Raw genomic sequence first — 23040 nt, forward strand, 5'->3', positions numbered from 1 at the left:
ATTCCTCCTACTGTACAAAACCACTGTAGTGATGGACTTTAATTTCTTAGATGAAGCCCCTAGGTATAGCTACAGAGTGACTGCACACAGCTTTGCCTCTCTCACTCTTTTATTTCTTGATTGGACACACTGAAGAGCCCTAAAGAATGATAAACTTGGTGCCTTGTAAAGCTGAAGCACAGCAAGAGAACAAGGCAGTGCCTTTATGGTTCTTTGCTGAAGACAAGTCTGTAAATCTGTCCATTTTGCTCTCAGCTGTCTCCTCATTTCCATTTTTGCTGCAGCAACAACACAAACCTTACCCAAAGCCTTCAATGAGATCATTTACATGTTGAACTGCTTGGCAAGAGCACACCCATGGGATGACACTACACTGGACCTGAGAAGAGGCAGAAATTAATGAAACAGCCTGGGCAAATGCTGACTCAAAGTCATTTGTATTGCAGTCTACTTTGAAGCATTCTTTCCTGAAAAGCTTTTGACCAATATTTTGCTTTTGTCTCCTATACACAAAGATATAATTTAATTACTGTGTAATTGTTTGCTCAACATGACTGTTAAACTTGACTTTTAGTATCCATATGGATTGGGATATGGTTAGGAGAAAAGCTAACCTGGGAGGATTAAAGTATTTTAATTTCATTGCTTGGACTGGTATCTGATTTGACTGAAACAGGGTTATTTTTTTAAACTGCTGTGTAGTAACTGAAGCTGTTTATTACAGAAGACTGTAAGGTAATGCCATATACAGTACATTTTTAGAGAATTATATTCTTAAATTTATCAAGCCTTGCCATAATATACTCTAGTGCTAGAGTAAGAAATTTTTTCAATCCTAATAAAAACACAACTATGTCTGGTTTGTGGAAAGTGGAGGCTGTTTTCATCAGCTCCCCATAACACCATGGAAGAAGTAGTATTATATACAGAAGAACACCATATCCATTGCCATTTCAATAATTTATAGAATCAATGATTTCAATTATAATTCAATTTCTGGCCTACAGACTGTCTATTTGATTTGAAAATAACTACTGTTGAAAAATAACACCTAGCTTTTCTTGGCAAGTTAGAAGAAATTTTATTGTCTCTGAGAAAGATCATAATTTGTTTGCATGAGTTCTGTTGAAACTGCTTAAGGGAACCTTTCCAAAGCCTGTAAGCTTGCAAGAAACAAAACAGATTCAAAGCTTACCCCTTTATCCCTGACTTCTTATTTATCTGTTGAAATGAGTATTCTTTATAATTTTTTATTACCCATTCACTTTAGTGGTTTTCTGTAATGGGTAAGCACAAAAAGTTAAGCTCTAGAATTAGTGTCTGTCAGAACTGTTTGAACATAACACAATGCACATGCATCACATTTTGGCCAGAAGAGGCACAGCTTTTGGGGCTTAGTTAATGAAAAAGTATCTTCTATTTATGGCACAAGTCATTGGTTTACCTATGTATCCTTTTCTATTTGACTCTTTGCAAGGCACAGAAATACCGGAATTTTATTCATAGGCCTTGACAGCATTAGCCTAATTTATTTATCACAAAAAGAAATTATTAAAATTCTAAATGAGTAATTATTTAAAGTATCCATTATGTGAAGTATTTGACTACTGAAATGAAGTTTACATACCTGATTAGGTACCTCTCTGGCAAAATTTAGCTGTTGTATCAAATCTTGAGTCTTCTAGAGATAAGAAAATCATTCCTATTACATTGCACACAATGCCACTGGAGCCCACAGTAGCACATGTAACTTCAGAATGATAAAGTACTGCTGATGTGGAAAAATTATCTACTGCAAATAGCCAGTATGTATACTGTGCACAGATTATTCTAAAAAAAAACCCAAACCACCAAAGAAAGACAAATACTAAACATGTGCTACACATGTTATTGTTCAACAATTGCTGTCTAGTGAACTTATGAAATTTTCAAATCACCAAGATTTCTCTAAGTGCTAGCACTTACAATTTAAGTGCTAGTATTACAATTTAAGAAAACCCTCTACAACAGCCTATTCTATATATTATTCTATATATTATTAACAAAACCAGTAATTTCATAAATGAAGCTGGAAGCTCTTCTGCTATTGACCAGTCAGAATATTTCCAGGATCATTCTTCTGCATCTATCCTAAGACAGGCAGCAGGAATACAAACATTCAGGTGGTTAAAAAGTTACCAGACATTACTGACAGTCCCAACACAAAGACAATGTGTCAGGCACAGAACTACTCCTAAGAGCCACTTCTTAAATTAAAGCCTTATTTCAAGACTGTGAGCATAGTTCTCTGTTATTAACTGGATTAAATCTAATTGGTTAATTTTTGCAACAGGCTATACATAGGACTTAAATGATGCAAAGGATCTGTTATACCTGTGATACCCATGTTATGCTGATGTGTGATAATCTATTCAGCTGGCTATTCTTACCACAATAGATCTGTTTTGATGCTCTGTCATTACATCTGATGCATTTCAACTGTGCAGTGTGTGAATGAATGTTTGCACATTCCTGAGAGAACCTGCCTCTCTGCATTCATGACATCCCAGTAAGTTTCAATTTGGATTAGTATATATCGTGTTACCACTCATAGGACATGATCATTTCATATCCCTTTGATGGTTCCAGAACAGCTTAGCATGCCACTTTTTCCCTGGTCAGAGAGTTAACAGAACAGAATGGCATAAAATAATAAAAATCATTCTCAATAATACAGAGGGGAAGCTTTATGAGCAAGCAAGCATTTTTAATATTGTAGACTGTCCAAATTAAATGCCTTAAAGAACCACACAGCTCAAATGTTGTAATGATGGTTGAGATCACTTGCTTTAAAAAGCATATCCAAAAATATGGAAATTTTAAGGAAATTTGATTTTGAAGGTCATTTTAAAGGCTAGCATAATAAAACAATAATCTTGTTTCAGTGATTGAATAGACTTTCATATTTATTTTTTATTTTTCATTTAGCATAATCCTCACAAAGAAGTAAAAACTGGTAAACCTTATCAGCATTAAATAAAATAGGCTCCCGATTGTACAGAACATGAAGCTGTGCAAACTGGTGTTAAATCTACTCATGATATTCCATTATTTCAGCTACCTTTGATTTATTTGCAACTTTCTGAATAATGTCTCTGAAAACACACTGAAGTTCTATCACATTTGTTAAATAAAAGTAGATAAAACCCTTTTCCTGTAAGGAAATAATAAGCCTAACAATCTACGTTTACTAAATTATGACTCAGAACATATTAATTAGAAAGAAATTATGTACGAGTAGGCTTAAATAGAAAAAATACACATAAAAGGAGAAAAATTTAAAAAAAAATAAAAAAGAGACCTTGCCCACTGTACTGCTAATGTATTAAGAAGATACAGGAAGTACAAACCTCTTGGGACACAACCATGCTGTTAAGTCTGTTTAATGGGAAGCAGGAAGAAAAGGAGGGATGTACAATGAGAAATTAAAGCATATCTTTCTTCAAGGGATTTTAAAATTAAGAGCAAGAAACACATTCATTGCAGGTTATAGGCATTCTGCAAATCCTGTGTATTTATCAAACACAGAACAAGCCACCAGGTTAAGCTCCTGTGTTATTTCCTTGCCAGGAATATAATGAGATTGCAACATATGATGAAGATGCTGCTGCCAGTCAGTCCTACACTGCAGACAGTTCTCTCCCACAACAAGCTTGGGAAAGGGAGCACGCCACCCCGTTCAGATTTCAGGAATAAGTATGAAGCAAAGTAATACATGTGGCTCAAATATTAACAGTACTTAGATGGTAAAATTGTTTTTTTTTTCTTTCATTCTTGTCAGAAGAAAAACAGCATTTTCATTTCAATACACTGAAAACCATTTATTGTGTTTTACCTCACCAGTTTTCATGGAACATTTCCTGCCCACTTTCTGTACACTCTGTGAGGAGAATGAATCACTGGCAGTCAGACCTTATTGTGACCCTCCACTTGGGCAGGGCTTAAGATCTGCTCACGTAGAAAGAAAAGATTTAAACAGCAAGGAAGTCACAGGTCAGACTCACAATGTTCTAGCAGGGGCTGCAGAGAAATATTGTGCACAGATTGCCCAATTATACTTGAGGTGAATGTCTCCTTTCCCAAAAACTACCCTGAAAAATGCTAGTAAAGTTTTCAAAAAGTATAAATAAAATATTGTTATGGCCACATCGGACATTATGTACAGTTTCTCAAAATTGATGCTACTGATAACTTTTACTTCAGACAGAATTGTTAAATATTCTATCTTTGGAATTTACGATTTTTAACTTCCTCTATTCTTTCCCTGACTGGAAGAGTATATGCATCTCCTATTATAATTGGATTTATTCTAACTTTTTGACATACAAATCTGAGGGATGCTATACACTGGAGCACACTAAGATGGAGCCATTCCTTAACATTTGGATTTCTGGCAATTAAATCTCAGTCTTAATGTCTGTTTTATGTATACCAGCTACACATTGCTTGAAAATAATACATACACTTCTGCCCCACAACAAACAAAATTACAGTCTCTTAATTAATAATTTCAGAATTTCTGTTTCTTTTGTGACTATTTGTTTAGATCAACTTGCTTGGCAAACTGCAGTGAGGTTTTTAACCCCCCTGCTCAGTCAGAATTTAATTCATCTAAAGTCTTGAATCCATGTAACAGTTCTGGACTGCTGCTGCTGGAAAATAAAATTTTCAAAACAAAAATGCACAGACAAATATGCATTATAATGAACACGTTAGGAACTACAGTGGTCTTAATGAAAAGTGAATGAAAAGAAAAGCACTGAAATCAAGGAAATTGTAGAAATTAGTATGTCAGGATGAGACCTGCAGTCAATGGGTGTAATAAAGTAAGCTGAACAAGCATGTCATAACCCGGGAGCACAGTATACTTAGAATAAAAAGCAAGCAGTCATTCAGCCCTACCAAAAATGTCAAGGGAAAACAAATACCTGGAATGTTCATCATTCTATATGAACATGGCTCACTTAGCAATTTCAAGACATGAAATAACACTGTATGTGTATAACAAATAATCTAGCCTGTGCATTTGTATGCTATCTAACAAAAACATCTTTTATGCTCCAACTTCTTGTTATTGCATTTTACTCCCTGTTAAGCAATGGAGTCAAATAAACAGGTCTTAAGATCTGGCTTTATGTATTTAAGGTAAAATGACAAAAATCCCCTTAAGATGCAGATTCTGAAAATCAAGTTCCCTTGGCCACGAGAGAAGGAACACAGTATAAAACAGAAGGAGCCACTGTCACAGTAGGATGGACATACCGTCAAACAGCCCATCAGGCTCTGCTCAAATGGTCTCTGGAAAGCTCTGGGGTCTCCACACCAGTCCAGGAGCTCTGTTGCTGCATTATGGAAGTTTGCTGGGTTCTGTAAGTGCTGGAAAGGGAAGGCAAAGCAACATGGTAAATAACATGCACAAGGGCTGACATATTCCATTCTACATTACGCTATTGCTAAGTCTGGTACCTAGGGACAGTGTGTAATTCAAAAGCAATACTTTCAACTGCACAGTGAATGCAGAAAATCCTACTTCATTCCTATTAATACTTCCACCATTTTCTGACATGACTTCATTAGTTGGAGACAAGCTGTAGCTGAAATACCACAGCTCCCCAAACTCTTTCCTCTACAGCTCCACCTCTCCCACCTGCAAATCAGTGGACTCCACTTGGAAACCAAAATTGTCTGAGCCCAAATTAAGGGAAATTTTAGTTTTGGGTTCAATGTCTTTGAAGTGTGCTTATGCCCCACTGTTGGGACATGCCAGCACACCACCTTCCAATAATCAAGATTTCAATCTTTGCTGCTGGCCAATGAGGCAAACGTGACAGACTCAGAAAATGCCAGGGACAGGGAGAAGCACACTCAGGATACCAATCCTTTCTAGGAACCTTGGATTCTGTTGCTTGTGACAGCATCATGAGCAGTTAGGGTGATCAGCTTCAGGATCATGAAAAACAGAGGGTTATTTCTTAACTAAAAATGTTTCACATGCACAGAAGGCATGCAGACATTTCAGAAGGGAACCCTACCTCTCCTGAAGAGGGTGGCAGGATTTTGAGAGGGAAAAAAAAATCTGGTTTTGTTTTGAAATTTGCATGGACAATAGATTTTTTCTTGACTATCACATTAATTTCTGCCTTTTTACTGAACAACAGGAAGTCCTAATTTTAGAGGCACTTCATAAACTTGCCTAATGCTATTGTTCACACTGTCATCCCTCACTGTCCACATTGCCAAAGTATTCCAACATTTTAGCCAGAGCAGAGGGATGGCACAGGAAAGAAGGAATTCAATTTACATCAGTAATATTGCTACTAAATTCTCCAGTTCTGGTGATGGTAGATGTTTCCGTAAAAACTCCAGAAACAACAAGAAAAGAGAGTATTTAGGAATTGCTGGGTCTTTTTAAGTAGCTGTTTTATAATTCTTGGAATTGCTGAGAAAAATATGAAAATTATGAGTATTTTATCCAGGAGGCAAAAATCTCAGGGGCTTAATTTTTAAAATATATCATTACTTTTAAATCAGTTGCATAATTTGGAAAAACATGACTGCTTATTTCTAAGCATCTGGATGAACTATAATGTTCACAACCTATTTTTTCTCCCTTTATCTTCTCATGCCTGAGTAGCTGCATATATTAACTTCATGACAAATGAAGGGGAAAAAAAATTCCTCCCATGCCAGGTTTTCAGGAGTTCCCAGTCTGTGAGCTTTTAGATCACATTACATTAGATAATTCTTATTCAATCAATGCTCTTGGTCAGAAGCCCTGCTTTTACAAGAGATGACTGACATGCAGGGCATAGATTTTTAAAACAATAGCAGAATTAGAAAAAGCAGACAGGCATTGCACAAAGTGGGTTTCTACCTCTGCTCTACCAACAGGGGTACAGCTCACACTACCAACCAGTGGGAGTTTTACCTAGGCTGCATTTCAGAATTACAACTCTGACTGATCGTGTAATTATTGGTGGAGGAGTCAAACAAATGTGTATACAAATTAAAGGCAAGAATCCAAGTAAGTATATGTAAGAAGCCATATTGTAAGGCTTTGTGTAAAAAAATCCCATGAACAGAGCCAGCAGTTTGGGTTATGAATCTTCCAAGTAAAAGGGAAAAGGAATCTTTTTTGAACTCTCACTTAAACTGCCAGAGAAGTGACTGCCTGACACCAAATCTCTCGGTGAATACTGCTCCTTCCACAGGCTGCTTTGATCTGCAGAGGAAACAGAAGTTGCTTCAAACCCCTCTACAACAGCACGTGTAAGCTCTGCTAATATCAAATACACTATTTCCAGAAGGCAAGAGAGGCACATGAGCTGGTGAACAAATTGCACCATACTGAATGCCTACTGTACTGATAGGACTTAGGTCACACATCTCTCAGGAGGAAAAAATAACCCAAACCAAAACCACAGAAACAACACAGGGAAAAATTCACTGAAACCTATTTCTGTAATTCTGTATGTGAAACAATTTAGTAACTCTTCCCTCCTTGTGGGAAAGGAAATGAATTGAGATCCCCTAATCAATAGCCCTAAGTAAGAACTACATAATATTTATTCTCATCAGTGTTGCTGCTTGCCAGCTACAGACATCTTCTACTAAAGCTTACAATTAAATTTCCCCATTGAGAAGCACACACTATACCTGAATGAGAACAATTTTAATAGACAAAGGCTAACAGATAAAAAACACGGCACACCCTTATCCAAATGCTTAATTTTCAATTTAGCACCACACAAGGGTAATTTCTACTTACCGTAACATCACTGAAAAGTCATACTTTTTTTTTCCCTAGATGAAAGTTTCAACATGTATTAAACTTGCACTTTGCTATGGAAGAAAAGGCTCCTTCTACTTGCCTGTGCCAAAGCAGGGGTGATCTCAATGACTTGGTTTTAACTGTTTGTTCTGTAACCCTCCAGCGTGGTATTTCACTACATCAGTACTGACTCCTGAGGGACACTATCAGAACCCACTTAAATACACAGGGAACACTGAAATCCTGACTTCTTAAATGCAACTGCCTAACTGAAACTTGTTTAGAAAATCACTAAGCAAGGTAAGCAATTATATTAGTTCCATCATAGACTAAAAAGCCCCAAACAAAACACAGGAAAAGTCAGAATACCAGTGGGTCCTGCCTCTGTGGAGTGGATTTGAGTAGTTTATGGGATGAGAATAAAACCTGGTCCCAGGAGGACACTTCTTGTAATGTCACACACAGTTCTGTCTGGGACATATTTCTCACAGCTTTCTGACTTTCTAAAAATTTTAAATTCAGGTTCTCCTCCAGTTTTTCGCATTCAAAGGCCAAGGCTATTTTTGTGGAAAACAAACAGAAGATCCAGCATGAACCAAAGCATGAAGGCAGGTACAATTCCTTCCCTCAGTTACATAAGGAAACACTCCAAATGCCTACAGTGATTTTTATTTTTTGACAACTTAAACACTGTGTGTGGAGCAAGAAGCCCCAATGTCACTCACATTCTCACAACAAAAAGCCTGCCTGAGAAGAATATTACATCTACCATGTTCATCAAGCAGGAAATAAAGAGATATTCTCAGTTCTCAATCCAAGATCAGAAGTACAAAACAAAGCTTATGCCAGATCCATCCATCAGCTTTGTTGTGAAGCATTTTACATGCATAGCTCTATCCTCTTCAACTGAAATTATTGGCAGCATTTTGACGAAAGAAGGCATGTGTCTGAAGAGTCTCGTCTGAAACTGTGCTTCTTGTAAACAAGGGGAAAAAAATCCACCTCATTAGTAGCTGGTTTAGAAAAAAGTGACAATGAATCAGATCTGGTTACAACACATGTTGGTGCATCTTCAAAGCTGCTAGTGAAGGGCCACCTAACAGCATCATGCCTGCAAGCAATGATGTTTTTAGCAAGTGGACAGGATTCATACGAATAAAATCTGAAGCAAAAATGAACAAAGCCAATGAACTGAATTAAGCAGTTATTTACCAGATTGCTTTCAGTATCATTTGCTTTTCAGAAGACTATTAGCAAAACATGACAATTTCTGCAATTGAAAAAATTTAGAAGATTTTCAGTCTAATCATTTTTAACACCTCAAATGTAATATTATTCCATTAGCCTGAATGGAACAAAAATCATAGAAATACTTGATGCATGTGAGCATATCATTATTGCAGGGATCACCAGGTGATGCTCTGAAGAGAGAGGCTGAGTCTCAGAGCTGTATTTGATCTTGGAAGGAATTGCTTGTTCTTTGTAGCTACTCAACAGTCTGGTGTAGGGGAATAGAGAGCACAGCAAAAGACTTTGCTATCCATTTTACTATCTCCAAGAAGAGTGAACTGTACCAGCAAAGCTCTTTTTCTGAGGACTCCTAACATTTGAGCCGGATTCCAGGGAAGATGGGAACATCAATTGCTGCTCGTGACCACCTCTGGCTTAAACATCTATTTATCTAAGAACAGCCCATCTTTGTAAATTTGTGTGGACATACAGGCAGAGGATGCAGATACAGTAGGACTGAAATTCACCAGGTTCCACTGCAAATGTCTGTGTGCCCACTCCATGGTTTACTGTTCTGTCGTCTCCTGGAGCAAGGGCAACAACGATCACATTTAGAGTTACATACAACAGATGACATAGGGCAATTTTTGGTCCCAACATTTCAAAATACAGCCATCCCTTGAAATTGTTACTTCCTTCCAATCAAACAGTGATAAGGAAGTCCTGATATACAATAAAAACTCTGCAATGGGCACAAAAATAGAAGCTTAATTCCACATGTGAATTTAGGTCCTTATGAGTTAAAAAGTTGTATATAATAAAGATCTTATTCTTTAAAAGGATACTAAAGCACAATTGAGTACTCTCAGTCATCTCACCAACACCAAAGTGGGTGAAAACCACTTCCTGCAACCCAAGATTCAATATGGTTTTGGAGACTGGAACAAATTACCCACACTGAAACAAGGCAATGACGATGGCCTTAACTTCCCTAAATACAGAAGTCTGCAAGCCTTTTGTACACTTGTGTACCTCAGACAGAACTGTCTAGTAAGCAATGCAAGAACATCAGTCAAAATTAAGAACAATTACAGAGGTTTAATATTATCTCACATCAAAAAATGATAACGTGATAATGGTATGGAAAGTGAATAATTTAAACATGAAATCCATATGTTCCTGTTTGCTGCTATAGAAAACAAATGATGAATTTCAATTTACAAATTACATCTCCAGTGGAGGCTTTTTTCCTCTTTTCTGTGGAATACATCAGACTGAAGGCAGAGACCTGATTTGCTGCAACTTAACCTATTCAAAATGAGATGTCACGCAAATAAGTTTTTGAGCAGCAAACTGCTTAACTATGCTAAACAAGTGATTGCATTTATTTACGTGATGTCGCAGCAAATTATGAAGGCTGACTCAAGTTGTCTGTTTGTTTTGCCGAGTTACGTCTGCTCTGTGTCTCACTCCTTGATTTAATTGAACTGCTGAAGATAATATAACTTATCACACAGACATTATGCCATGTTGTAGATTCTAGGTTAATTAACAGTAGCCTACAGTCACTGAATTTCTCACATGGTTAGCCACTTCTTGGACCCTGTCTACTGTCTAGCTTCACTAATCAACGAGTCTGGGAATTTTACATCAGCGACACAAAACACTGGCAACACAGAGAGCTTTTCAGTGCACAGAAAAAGAAAACAGAGAGATGTAGGTAATCTTTTCTTTGCTCTGAAATTAACCCCTTCCTGCACACCGTGTGGCAAGGCTGCATGGCAAACGTTCTGGTCCACCAGCTGGGGAGAGTGAATCCAGGAGGCAGCTGCTCTCCTGCAGGACAATGTCTGGGCTGCTGTTCCGCAGGCACTGGGGGCTGCCAGCCCTAGAAGGCTCCTGTCTCCCTCTACCTTCTCCTGCCTGCTCCCCCCAACAGCACCAGAGGACACATGCCTGCCTGCATGGCAAATTAGCCCCACTCTACACTAACAATTTGAGCTGCACTGGCCCTCCAGGATGGCAGGCAGGGCAGGTCCCTGAACCTCAGCACCAGCAGGGGAGACAGCAGCTCTGTGAGCCACTGCAGGGGAGACAGCAGCACTGTGAGCCACTGCAGGGGAGACAGCAGCACTGTGAGCCACTGCAGGGGAGACAGCGGCACTGTGAGCCACTGCAGGGGAGACAGCACTACTGTGAGCCACTGCAGGGGAGACAGCAGCACTGTGAGCCATTTCAGGGGAGACAGCACTACTGTGAGCCGCTGCAGGGGAGACAGCAGCTCTGTGAGCCGCTGCAGGGGAGACAGCACTACTGTGAGCCACTGCAGGGGAGACAGCAGCTCTGTGAGCCACTGCAGGGGAGACAGCACTACTGTGAGCCACTGCAGGGGAGACAGCGGCTCTGTGAGCCACTGCAGGGGAGACAGCGGCTCTGTGAGCCACTGCAGGGGAGACAGCACTACTGTGAGCCACTACAGGGGAGACAGCGGCTCTGTGAGCCACTGCAGGGGAGACAGCAGCACTGTGAGCCACTGCAGGGGAGACAGCACTACTGTGAGCCACTGCAGGGGAGACAGCGGCTCTGTGAGCCATTGCAGGGGAGACAGCACTACTGTGAGCCACTGCAGGGGAGACAGCGGCTCTGTGAGCCACTGCAGGGGAGACAGCACTACTGTGAGCCACTGCAGGGGAGACAGCGGCTCTGTGAGCCATTGCAGGGGAGACAGCACTACTGTGAGCCACTGCAGGGGAGACAGCGGCTCTGTGAGCCACTGCAGGGGAGACAGCAGCACTGTGAGCCACTGCAGGGGAGACAGCGGCACTGTGAGCCACTGCAGGGGAGACAGCAGCACTGTGAGCCACTGCAGGGGAGACAGCAGCTCTGTGAGCCACTGCAGGGGAGACAGCAGCTCTGTGAGCCACTGCAGGGGAGGCAGCGGCACTGTGAGCCACTGCAGGGGAGACAGCAGCACTGTGAGCCACTGCAGGGGAGACAGCAGCTCTGTGAGCCACTGCAGGGGAGGCAGCGGCACTGGGAGCCACTGCAGGGGAGACCCTTCAGGAGCCCATGGGAATGGGCACGTGTTACAGCACATTGTTGTGCATACCAACACCAGTCTGAGGCTGACCTAAATCCCAGGACACATTTTGTTGCTAATGCTTAGTCTTATGGTAGGTTGTCCCTGTGAGCTTCCTTGCCTAAACATGTACTTCCAGCCCTTTCAGTGCCTCAGACCACGCTTGCTGTGATCTAACTGTGAGCTAACCTCCCAAATGCAGACTTTCAGTCATCACTCACAGTGAGATCCCTTATGTGGCCACACAATCACTAGACCTGACTCAAATAAAGTGTCAGCAAACAAAAGGTAGGGCTGGGAAGGTACCAGGACTCTGCTCTCAGCAGCACCTTTGAATTAAACGCATCATGAAACTTCTCCCAAAGGTGGAGCTGTGTCATCAATGTAAGAGGATGACACAGTTAAGTTCACAGCATAAATACTCCTGCCTCACAACACCCTCCTTGAAAAAAAAAAAACGCTACTTACAATTATTTCAAGACAGATGAATATTTTTTATTAATATTCCTCATTATTCTACATACACCTTAATGCATACACAGAAAGGTGCCAAAAGGAAACATGGATTTTTAGTGTTCTGATACTGTACATATTTACTCTTGAGGTAATCCTGAGACTTCAGCCAAGTTTAGATAACAGGTTCATCTGTATGCTCTCAAAACTTTCCAACAGGTCCAGATTTTAATGTATGTAAAACCCAGTACAAAGCTTATCTCTTCTAAACAATGAGGCCAGACTCTCTGCATGACATAAATTTTGTATACATCTAAAATGCCTGTGTACAACTGTGAGGTTCATGTGACCTGCCTGCTATTTTCAGCTGCAAGCATTCAGGTTTTCAAGCCTTTTTTGATAGCAATGGAAATTAAAATTCTCATATGGTTGTAGTTCTATGAATTTAATAACAAAAAATGGAAGAGCAGCTATCAAAATTTATATTATAAAAGTAAGTATATTCAAAATTATAAATGCAGAAACCATAATTCTTTTGGAGCTAAACTAATTGGTAACATGTGGTGAAGGAGCTGATCCACTTCACTTGTGATGGAGCTGACTCCATGCCTACAGTACTTTTCTAACTCTGGTGTTAGAAAAGAGTATGGTGTATCTCAACTCTGACCCTTGAGATGGGATTTGGTGGCCAGGTGCTTTGGCAGACCCTGCCACACAATTCAGACTATTTTTTGTCCACCTTAATGCTCATCCAGACATGTCTGCAGTCATGTGTAATGAAAATGCACTTATGTGCTGAAGGAAGGCAAATAGGGGAGTAGAGAAGAATGGGAGCTGGACAGAGAAAGGGCAGAGAGAACTGACAGAGATCACATGCCCTTCAACTTCAACAACTGGGAGCAGAATTGCTGTGCTGCGTGTGGGGCAAAGGGCATCCAGCTCCCAAAGGAACACGAATCACCTCTCTTAGGACTGTAAATAGGATTCCTGGTCAGACACCCTTGACAGAGCATGACCACAGGGATACAAAGCTGGTCTCTGCTACTCAGTGCACAGGTACACTGCTGCCAGACCTGAATTTGATGGCTCACTCAGTGCCATAAGACCTGCAAATCAGCCAGAGCCATTTGCTGTAGTACATTGCTAGACCCTTTATTACTCCAAACCCTGAGCAAGCTCTGTAAGTGAGCCCAACCACGAGCCTGTCTTCCCTCCTATGCAAAGGCCTCTACTCCAGATCCCCATCCACCTCTGGCTGCCAGAAAACTCAGGTATGGAAATACAGGATAACACTACCCAAGAACACACTTTAAACATAAAAAATGAAATGACCTGAATGACCTGAAATAGGTGGTTTCTTCATCTTTATTTCATTTACTGTCAACAGTGATTATGGACACCTTGCCCTATCCACAAGCAGTTATACTTGCATATTAAAAACTCATCTGTAATCAATATTCAAAACAAATGGCCTTTTTCATTAGGACAGAGGGGAGTATTGAGCTCTTCACTGTCTTTTTAGAGTGTGATTTTTGTTTATCTGGATATGAGTATAGATCAATTTTCTACAGTCCCTTTCAATATCAAAGATTGTTTTATTTAGCAAAAAATTAAAAGGCTCAAGCTGTGCACTTTGCATTCAGATAATCTCCCCTCCCAGTTTCGTGTTTGTGAGATTGAGAGATCCCTATTTAATAGAATTATCTTGCACTTGCATGGCTCATTCCATCGGAGGCTTTTTAAATATTTTATTAGACTCACATTTTGAGAGGCACTAGATATACTAAGAGAGAGATTAAGACCATGTTAGCCATTCCTACTTATGAAAAATAGAGCAAACAGAGTCACCTTTGCCCCCTTTGGCCACTGCAGCTTCTTTTTCAAAAGAAAACAAATACTGAGCAATGACCAGCACCCTCTGTACTGGATTTTAACATCAAAAAAATACTGTACAAAATTGCATGCTAAACAAATGAGAAAAAGAAAAATAAAAAATTTGAGCATCACTGAACTGAAAAAACTCCAAGCTGTTCTGTTATGAACTGTAAGGGACCAAATCTGTATTAATGCAGATTTTTCTTGATGCTTCTCTTATACACTTTTAGTATAAAGTGTGTGTATAATTCAGTACTGATTGCAGAAAAGGTGAATGCCTGGTAATTGAGCAGCCTTGTTCTGCTGCCTGGATCTCCTATAACATGAGTTTTGTGAGGATGACTGCACACCTATATGCATGTGCTGAAGCAAAGGTAAGATAAGGCAACCTTGGCTTGTCCATTAGTTTCGCTAAAGTGTAAGAAATGGATTTAACATCTGATCCTCAAGAACTATACACAGAAGCCATATTTATTATATACTCTGATAAACCTTTATGTTAAGTAAGAGAACATTCAGCAAATTAAACTTCTTTAGTCACAACCTACTGTTCTACCCCACCCTCCCCTGCTCAGGAGGAAACTGTGACTTGAGAGGCTGTGATCAGATCTGAAGATGGAAATGGGGCAGAGTAATGGCAGTATGTCTTTATGTTCATCTCTTGATTGTTGATGCAGTCTTTGTACCTTCCCTACCATCAGCACCTGCACTGCTCTGATACCAGCTGAGAGCAGTGGAAACAGAACAGGAGGCTTTACAAACAGTCCATGTAATCAGAGGGGTCAGAAGTATTTTTCCTTGAGCACTCACAAACTGATTTTATGGGATGAAAGTCAAAAGACAAAGGTACAACTATTTGCTCTTTCTCTAAGGCCATGCTCAGTCATGCAAGGCTCCAGCCTCTCTTTAAATTTGTAATTAACAGCTCAACAGAATTATGAAATCAGTTGCCTAACCAGTTCACTTGGTTTCTTGGCAAGTGAAACAACCCATTTTCCATTAGTATCTCCCTATTACACCATGCTAGCATGAGATGTCTCTCTATGTGACTATAGCAAAAATGCTGAGGCTTCTTCAGCCTTTCCACTCCAACAGGCATTGCAATGTTACAGGGCATTTCTTCTCAAATGCCCTCATGATTTTCAGTCAGTAGTTTCAGTCCTAAATATCTCAACGTATCAAGGAGTTAATTTTCTCAAAGCAGTGGCCATACTCTTTCTGTTAGAATACCACTGCACTATTAGAATAATGTTTCATTATTACAGTAATGTTTACATAAATTGGTAATGGATTTTATTGATAAAAATGGGTTTATTTGTTTTAGACTTGCTTACCTGCTTTCTTGATTAAAAAAAAAATCTACTTTCATAATGTGTTTTAGTAGAAGATTAAGCGAAGGACTCGAGCAAAGTGGGGTGTCTACATAAATACTTCTGTGTTGTGAACCATTTCATAATTTCACATATTTATCATTATGAAAAGTTTGGATCATGGTTTTCTTTCATGCAGTTCTTACTTTATTATTAAGGTGTTTTAAAGACATTAAATACTACATCATCCTTTTACTGGAAAATTATTGTCAATAGTGCATTCTTTAAAAAGAACTAATGCCACCTGAAAGTATAAAGCGAGTTGATGGCAAGGGGGAAAATGCACCAACTCCTCTGATATATCTGAACCAACTTCAAAAATTTAATTAAAATAGATACATTTTTTAATTTTCTAAATTTCAGAAGAATAAATTCACTGATTTTGAAAACTAACTACTAGTCTTCAGTATATCCTGTTGAACAGCAGCACATTTGTTGGACATTGTTTTGCAATTAATTTTTTTGACTCATTTGAGTAATTTACTTACTTATTAAGCTTTTTATAGCACTTTTAATCAACTGATTTAATCTTTATTATTTTAATCTCTTAATCTATGCAGAGATAAAATCTCAAGGTGACTACTTAAAATGATGACTACCCAAACTGTGGAAGATGTAAAATTCACATGACCTATCCTCACAGGTCCTACCAGCCAACAAGGCATTACTGAGATATTTGCAAATCAAAAGGAAAAATGCTTCCCCAGACAGTTCCTCAATTACAAAACTGCCCACAGCACTTGCTGTGTGACCTGCCCATGTAAAATGTGTTACTGCACAGGGGCAAGGAGGAGTGAACACCACCAGAGATTAGACTTTTCCTTCAGGAGATGATGGCAGAGATCTGCACAGCTGAAGGCTCTTGGCATTAACACTACTTTGTCACTATAATTCATTTGAAAACACCTGCTTTTACAAATAGTAAAAAACTTATGTGTAAACTCTAAGCCATACCTCTATGGATTTGCTGTTGCACACAATAGCAGCAACTTGAGTAGCAAGTGCACATGTAAGAAGGAAGATTCAGAAATGGCAGGACAGAAGTCAGACATGTCACCAGCTGTGTCACTCTTTCACTGAGGAGCTTGACCCAGCTGCTGACAAAAAGGATATGCTCATCTGACACCAAGGTGACATCATGGACTAAATTACAGATTTCTAGAATTTTCAAATATTCATCCTTATTTATCAGAAGACAATTTTAAACAACAGGCCAGATGAATTTGCTGCACAGGAAAGAATAAAATTATACTAAATGCTATGGGTACTGGAGGTTTTCTACCTGAGTTTAAAATGTGCACTTTCCATTTTGAAATGAAAATACTAAGGATACTAACACAACTAATATTAAGAGTAATAACACCCCAACCCTCAAGGACAGGTGCTACAGTAAAGCAGCAGAACTGGGAATGAGCAAAGTGAAGCTGCCACAGCTTTACCAATCCACCTCACAATATGATGGGTTATATTCCACCCACTGGAATCCTGTCAGATAAAAAAACCAGCCAAATACTGCAAACAACAAGAAGGTGCTCTCTTCCCCCTCCCTGCCAATACTGCTTCCAGCAAATTGCCTCTTTGCTCCTTCCCTTGCAGCTTCCCTACCAGGATGCAGGATCTAATGAGCAGGAATGTTGACTGACAAGTCTCTAAATGGACTAGAGGAGCCAGGAAAGCTGGTCTGCTGTCTGTTTTCCCTAAACATACTTTAGTCTAGCAGAGGAATATTCCAACAGACTGAGCACAAAAGCAGACAAAGAACTTGTGGCTATAGGCCTCAGAATAAAAAAGATACAAAAGAAATGTAGCTACTAACACAACATCGATGGACCATTCAACCAAGAAACTGCAACACTTGAGCCCCATCAAATGTCTTTTTAAGGATAAGGTATTTTTACCCTTTAGCCCTGTTATTACACATTTGGCTACTAAAACTCTGTAATGTTTATATAGAATATCAAAAAAGTATATTTTAAATAAATACACTCTTCATAAGAATACTTCTAATTTTCCAAGTTCTTCAAGAATGAAATTTTTATGAAAGTACTGTGGGCAGTTTTGTAAGCACATGCAAATGAAAAAAATGGGAAGCATTTTTCTTTTATTAAAATATTTTCAGCTGTAATTTCATACCAGCCCATGGCAACCAGTCCAAAGTATACTAAAAATGACATGTTTAGGACTGCTTAGCATTTACATGAGTCTGCAACAATAACACTGAAGAGCAGAAGAATTAGTTCAAACACTTCAGCGCTTAAAAAGAGTTATGTAAATATACAAAGAATTCTATTTTCCTCTGAATTGTAAGCTACCAAAAACCTAGCTGCTGAGTGATGAAAGAAATGGGCTTGCTTGTTTTTTGAGCAAGAAAATATCAACACAAACACACAGCAATTACAACTTTCAGCCTATCTCTCTGAATTGCTGGGTAGTCACTAAAAAGCATTGCAAGGCAGCAATTCAGCAAGCCTTCTGGAAGGAAAGAGGGGAGAAATGCTAATCAGTTTCTGGAAATCAGCTGTGTGACGTGTATCAGCACCATTTGATGATACTGCTCAGTGTGCCCTGATGTAGCATGACACAAGCAGCAGAACCAACCTGCTCTGTTCCCACCATGATCTAATACTTTTGACACCAGAGAACCTTTTCACACTTCTCCTTAACCTGCTACTAACATTTCAACACAGCTTTGGTACAGAGCCTAACAACTGTACTCAGCCTAGCAGGAAGATATCACACACCCTTTCTGAAAGGGGAGGCTTCCTTGTAATTTCAATTTAGAAAGGTTTTTCTTTTCATCTACTTCTTTGCAAGAATTTCAGAAGAAACACACAGAAACCTCACAAAACTGACTGACAGCAAACAGAGACATAAAGGGTAGAAGTCCCTAGAACAGCTCCAAGTTTTTGAAGAAGACCCATTACAGTACGAGTAGAGAGATGTTACCCAACGCACTGATTTTCCCTGGCATTTGCTACTATCACTTAACAAAAGGAATGGGCAGCATCTGGTTAAACTCACACCTCTGGACTCCTATGAAGAATGCTTTAAGAAACCCAGTCAATTTTTTACTGGGATTTTCTATGCAGCAGGAGCCAAGCTGGCTCCTTCAGAAGGCTGTGCCTGGGCAGCAGGCAGCAAGGAAGCTCTCAAATTCAGCTCTGCGCCCGCCTGAACCTGCTCCTGCTGCCCCACAGCTCCATGGACATTGTGCCAGAGCCACCTGAGCCATGAGCCCTCAGCAGATAAACAGATTATTACTGCAGCCTCAAATATGGCAGGGAATTCTCAGGGGCCATCAGACCCTTGCTCTGCACAAAAGTAATTTTGTGGTTTTGTCTGTATGGAAAAAGACTTAAAGAAAAAAACCTATGCCCTGAACATCCAGCTTCCTCCAGTGTACCCTGAAGAGTCTCCTGTGTCATGACAAACTAATTGCATGTGCTAAGGAAAGCCTGTTACTTTGGCTTTTTCCACTGTACATCAAAAAAGCTATGTTTGATTTTAAAGCACACACACTTACAAATACTAAGGGAATCGGCTACAAAGAGACCACACAAGCTGTTCCAGCCTTCCACAGAAGTCTGGGGTTTTTTTAAGCATAAATACACAGCCACCTCTTCAGTTTGCCCTTTCATCTATTCTGAAACACTTCTTAACACACACTTCATTTCCCAACTAGCTGATCATGTACAAGTTTTGGGTTTGTAGCTTTAAAGCACTAAAAAAGATGAAGGTAAAACACAACCTTGATCCTGGAACAGAAGTCAGCAAGGATATTGTGGGTGTCTCACAAGCCACAGAGCTGGGAAGAAAGAAGCCTGTCCTGACCCTGTGCTGAAACCTGATCTAGTTAAAGAGGCACATGGATTACCATTTATAGCATTTCTCAGGGGCTGGAGTGAGGGGCAGACAGCTCTCAGTCTGGCTGCCAGCAGGGTTACAAAACTTGCAGATGCTGAGCTCCAAGGAAGGATGGTTTTCCTCCCTCTGTTGCAGCACACCTTCCACACCACTGCTGTGTTAACCACCCCAAAAGCACATGTGTGCTCAGGAGAACTGCGGCACTGTTTGTTCACAGTCTGGGAAAAGAGGGTAACAGACGAGACCAGAAGAAAAGGCAGACACATTATTATCTGACCCTGCAGTTAATCCCCAGAGTAGGTGAAGATACATTTATATGGCCATGCAAGGTAGTGCTTTGCTCCCAAACTCAACATGCACAGAGCACTGTGTGGTCCAGCTCTCAATGGGTGAATGGAAATTACACTTTTTACTATTTGCCAGCTAATGACTTGTCTCAAAGAACAAGGTAAATGTCCTCAAGCTGGAAATTTATGACCCTGTGACAGAGAGTTGAGTGTCTTTCAAACAGGCAATTAGTTTCTGTCTCTTTCTCCACTACAGCAAAGACAACACACAAGATTTTGGAACTATGAAAATGCAAACAGCAGTTTGATGCTACTTTAGTCAACAAAACAATTTTTTTTAAAAAAAAATCAGTCATTACTCTCCAACAAAACTACAAGTAGTGCCACTCGCACAAAAAAAAAAAAAGCTTTCTGAGATATATTTTTGGTGTTCAGCCACTGTCTTAGTTAACTACAGTACATCATGAGTTGAAAACAAGGGTTTTCTTCTCTCTTCTTTTATTTGGGCCTTAAACAGAATGGGGGAACCATGAATTCATAAGCATTCCCAAGTAGGATATCTCCTTTCAGGCATCCTTTGAGCTCTGACACAAGCATGCTTCTGGTCTACCAAAAAACCCCAAGCTTTCTTCCAAGATCAAAGAAAACAAAGAGTGCTACACAAATTCTGGGCAGCCTGACCTTCCTCCCTTTCCCCAGCCTTCATCACTGAAGAACCATCCAAGCTGCATATGCAAAACAGCAGTACGTATAAATGAACTTAGTGGTTTAACTGACAGAGTACCCATTACATAGGCAAAATTATCTCTTTAAAACTTTAAGAAGTGTAATTTGATATTCTCTTATCTAATTAAAATAATATAAATTATGTACAGAAACTGACAGCTCTAGAAAAAGGAGCTGAGCAGCATCTTCCATTTGTCTCCACTTGATGTAAAGGTCTGTTCTTACAGCTAGAAGGTTAAATTGTTCTGCAATTTAACCTTCATTCTTCATCCTATGGGCTAGGATGGCCGAAAAGGATACCAATTTGTACCAGTCAAGGGCATGTTTTTTCTGAACCAGATAGCTGTTCATAAGAAACTGGGATGAAATCCTCAAATTCGTATTTGCCTCAGGCCTCTGAAGGGCCATTAGATACATTAACTTTCACTGCAGAGTGATGAAAGAGAGAGACACCACAGAGCAAGGATGGATCACGACCAGCAATTCTGCAGGAAAAGATTCCTATTTCTGCTCCTTGACCTACGAACTAGCTTTGTTTGTTTCATTCTGAAACCCTCTCTTATAAAGGAAATACGGAGAGAAAAATCATCTGATTTAGGTGTGAGCTGTAATCTTTGTCTGTATCACCCAAAGCATGCCAGGCTTGCAAAAACCCACATATTCCTGCATTACAACACATTCTAGAAAATATTAATTTCCACTAATATCTAGGCAAAGCTATAATAACGTAATGATGGAGACTGATAAAACTAAGAGAAGATAAACACATTCTTCTAGAATCAAAGAATATATCAAGTTGGAAGGGACTTCCAAGTAATAATAAGTCCAACTTCCTGCTCCTTAGAGGACTAGCTAAAATTAAATCATGTGACTAAGAGCATCATCTGGATGTTCCTTTAACTCTGACAGAATTGGTGTTGTGACCACTTGCATAGGCAGCCTGTTCCAGTGACTGACCATCCTCTCAGTAAAGAGCCTTATCCTAACATCCAGGCTGAACTTCCCCTGACACAGCATCATTGCATTTTCCTGTGTCCTACTGCTGCTCACCAGACAGATCAGCACTTCCCCTTGGCTGCTTCTATTGAGGAAGTTGTCATCAAAGAAATAAATTTAAAAATCCAGAGTACTCATCCAGTACCAGCCCCACACTTATCTTTTTTTATCAGCTCCTTTGATTTAGGGTGCTTGTGTCTACAACACAAACCTATGAACAGAGAAATACTGTGCTGCCTCAAGAAGCAATATGCATATGTCCTAGGGCATAAGTAGGCAGGCAGTTTTTTAACTTAGATAATACAAACAAAAAACTAAAGCAGCAGAACTCTGCTGTGACCCGATCTGACAAACAAAACTGCCCAGACAAGAGTGAAAAATTATTTGGGAACATTATTTCATGGAATAACAAGTTTCTGTTTTTCCAATGTAATTCATAAAATTGCAACCAGTTTGAAGAGATGAACTTTGGAGCTCATCACCTGAATCCAGATGGGATCTTGAAAATATCTGTGTGCAACTTGCATTTATTCACCTGTTTGCTGCATGCATGCATTGATTTAGAGATAAACACAGGAAAAACCAACATGAAAAACCATTCTCTTGCTAACCTCCTCTAAAAGGACCATGGCTATGAAAATTCTGTTAGGATTGTTGCATGTGGATAAGAACACACTTGAGGGAAGAATACACATTGCCTGCAACCCTGGAGAGAAAAGTTCACTGAGGAGGGTAAAGCAGGAAAAAAAGTCTCTGCATCCTTGCTGTCTTAATTTCACTCGGTTATAAAAGCATTTGCAAGCTTTTATACACAGTTACAGTGGGGAAATGAGGCATAATTCACTGAAAGGCAGTGGCATATGAAGAGCCCTTCATCTTCACAAACAGATGCTTCTGAAAATTTTACCTCGCAATCAGAAGTTTTTTACAATCTCCATGCAAACTGATTAAGCAGCACTCTGAGCACTTGGAGACGTGCCAACCATCCAAGTTCTGAGTCTCCAGACAGTGCAGGTCTCAGGTCAGCTACTGGATTAAAATGAAAACTGGCCCATTGGAATTGTGGATTACTGTGCTCAGAGCTCAGAATGACAGCCGCCCGCTGTGACCCTCCGGGGCCAAGCTGGCAGGACGAGCACCACTCTGCTTCCAGCTGAGACAATTTGTTCAGTCTCCAGGCTAAAGAGTTCTTAGAAAGGTGCACGGGAAAGTTTGGCTTTTGAGGTTAATACACCAGCTCTCATGGCAGATACTCTCTTCAATGGGATTAGTGTGTCTCATTCCTTCCCTCTGAAGGGCAAGGACACTCATTAAGCAACAGGTAATTGTGATATGCAACACCTGCCACAC

At 39.8% G+C, this 23040-nt stretch overlaps 1 protein-coding gene across 5 annotated transcripts in view; it reads right to left on the bottom strand.

Moving 5' to 3' along the window:
- The window catches only part of ZMIZ1 (zinc finger MIZ-type containing 1), a 335118-nt gene that overhangs the window by 135066 nt on the left and 177012 nt on the right, over positions 1–23040 (bottom strand). For all 5 annotated transcript variants that reach the window (XM_077784564.1, XM_021526680.3, XM_021526678.3 and 2 more), the window contains one exon: positions 5302–5415. In XM_077784564.1, coding sequence (XP_077640690.1) covers positions 5302–5415 — 114 coding nt within the window. The remainder of the gene's footprint in view (positions 1–5301; positions 5416–23040) is intronic.

The sequence above is a fragment of the Lonchura striata genome, chromosome 7 (genome assembly GCF_046129695.1).
Source record: "Lonchura striata isolate bLonStr1 chromosome 7, bLonStr1.mat, whole genome shotgun sequence".
NCBI lineage: Eukaryota > Metazoa > Chordata > Aves > Passeriformes > Estrildidae > Lonchura > Lonchura striata.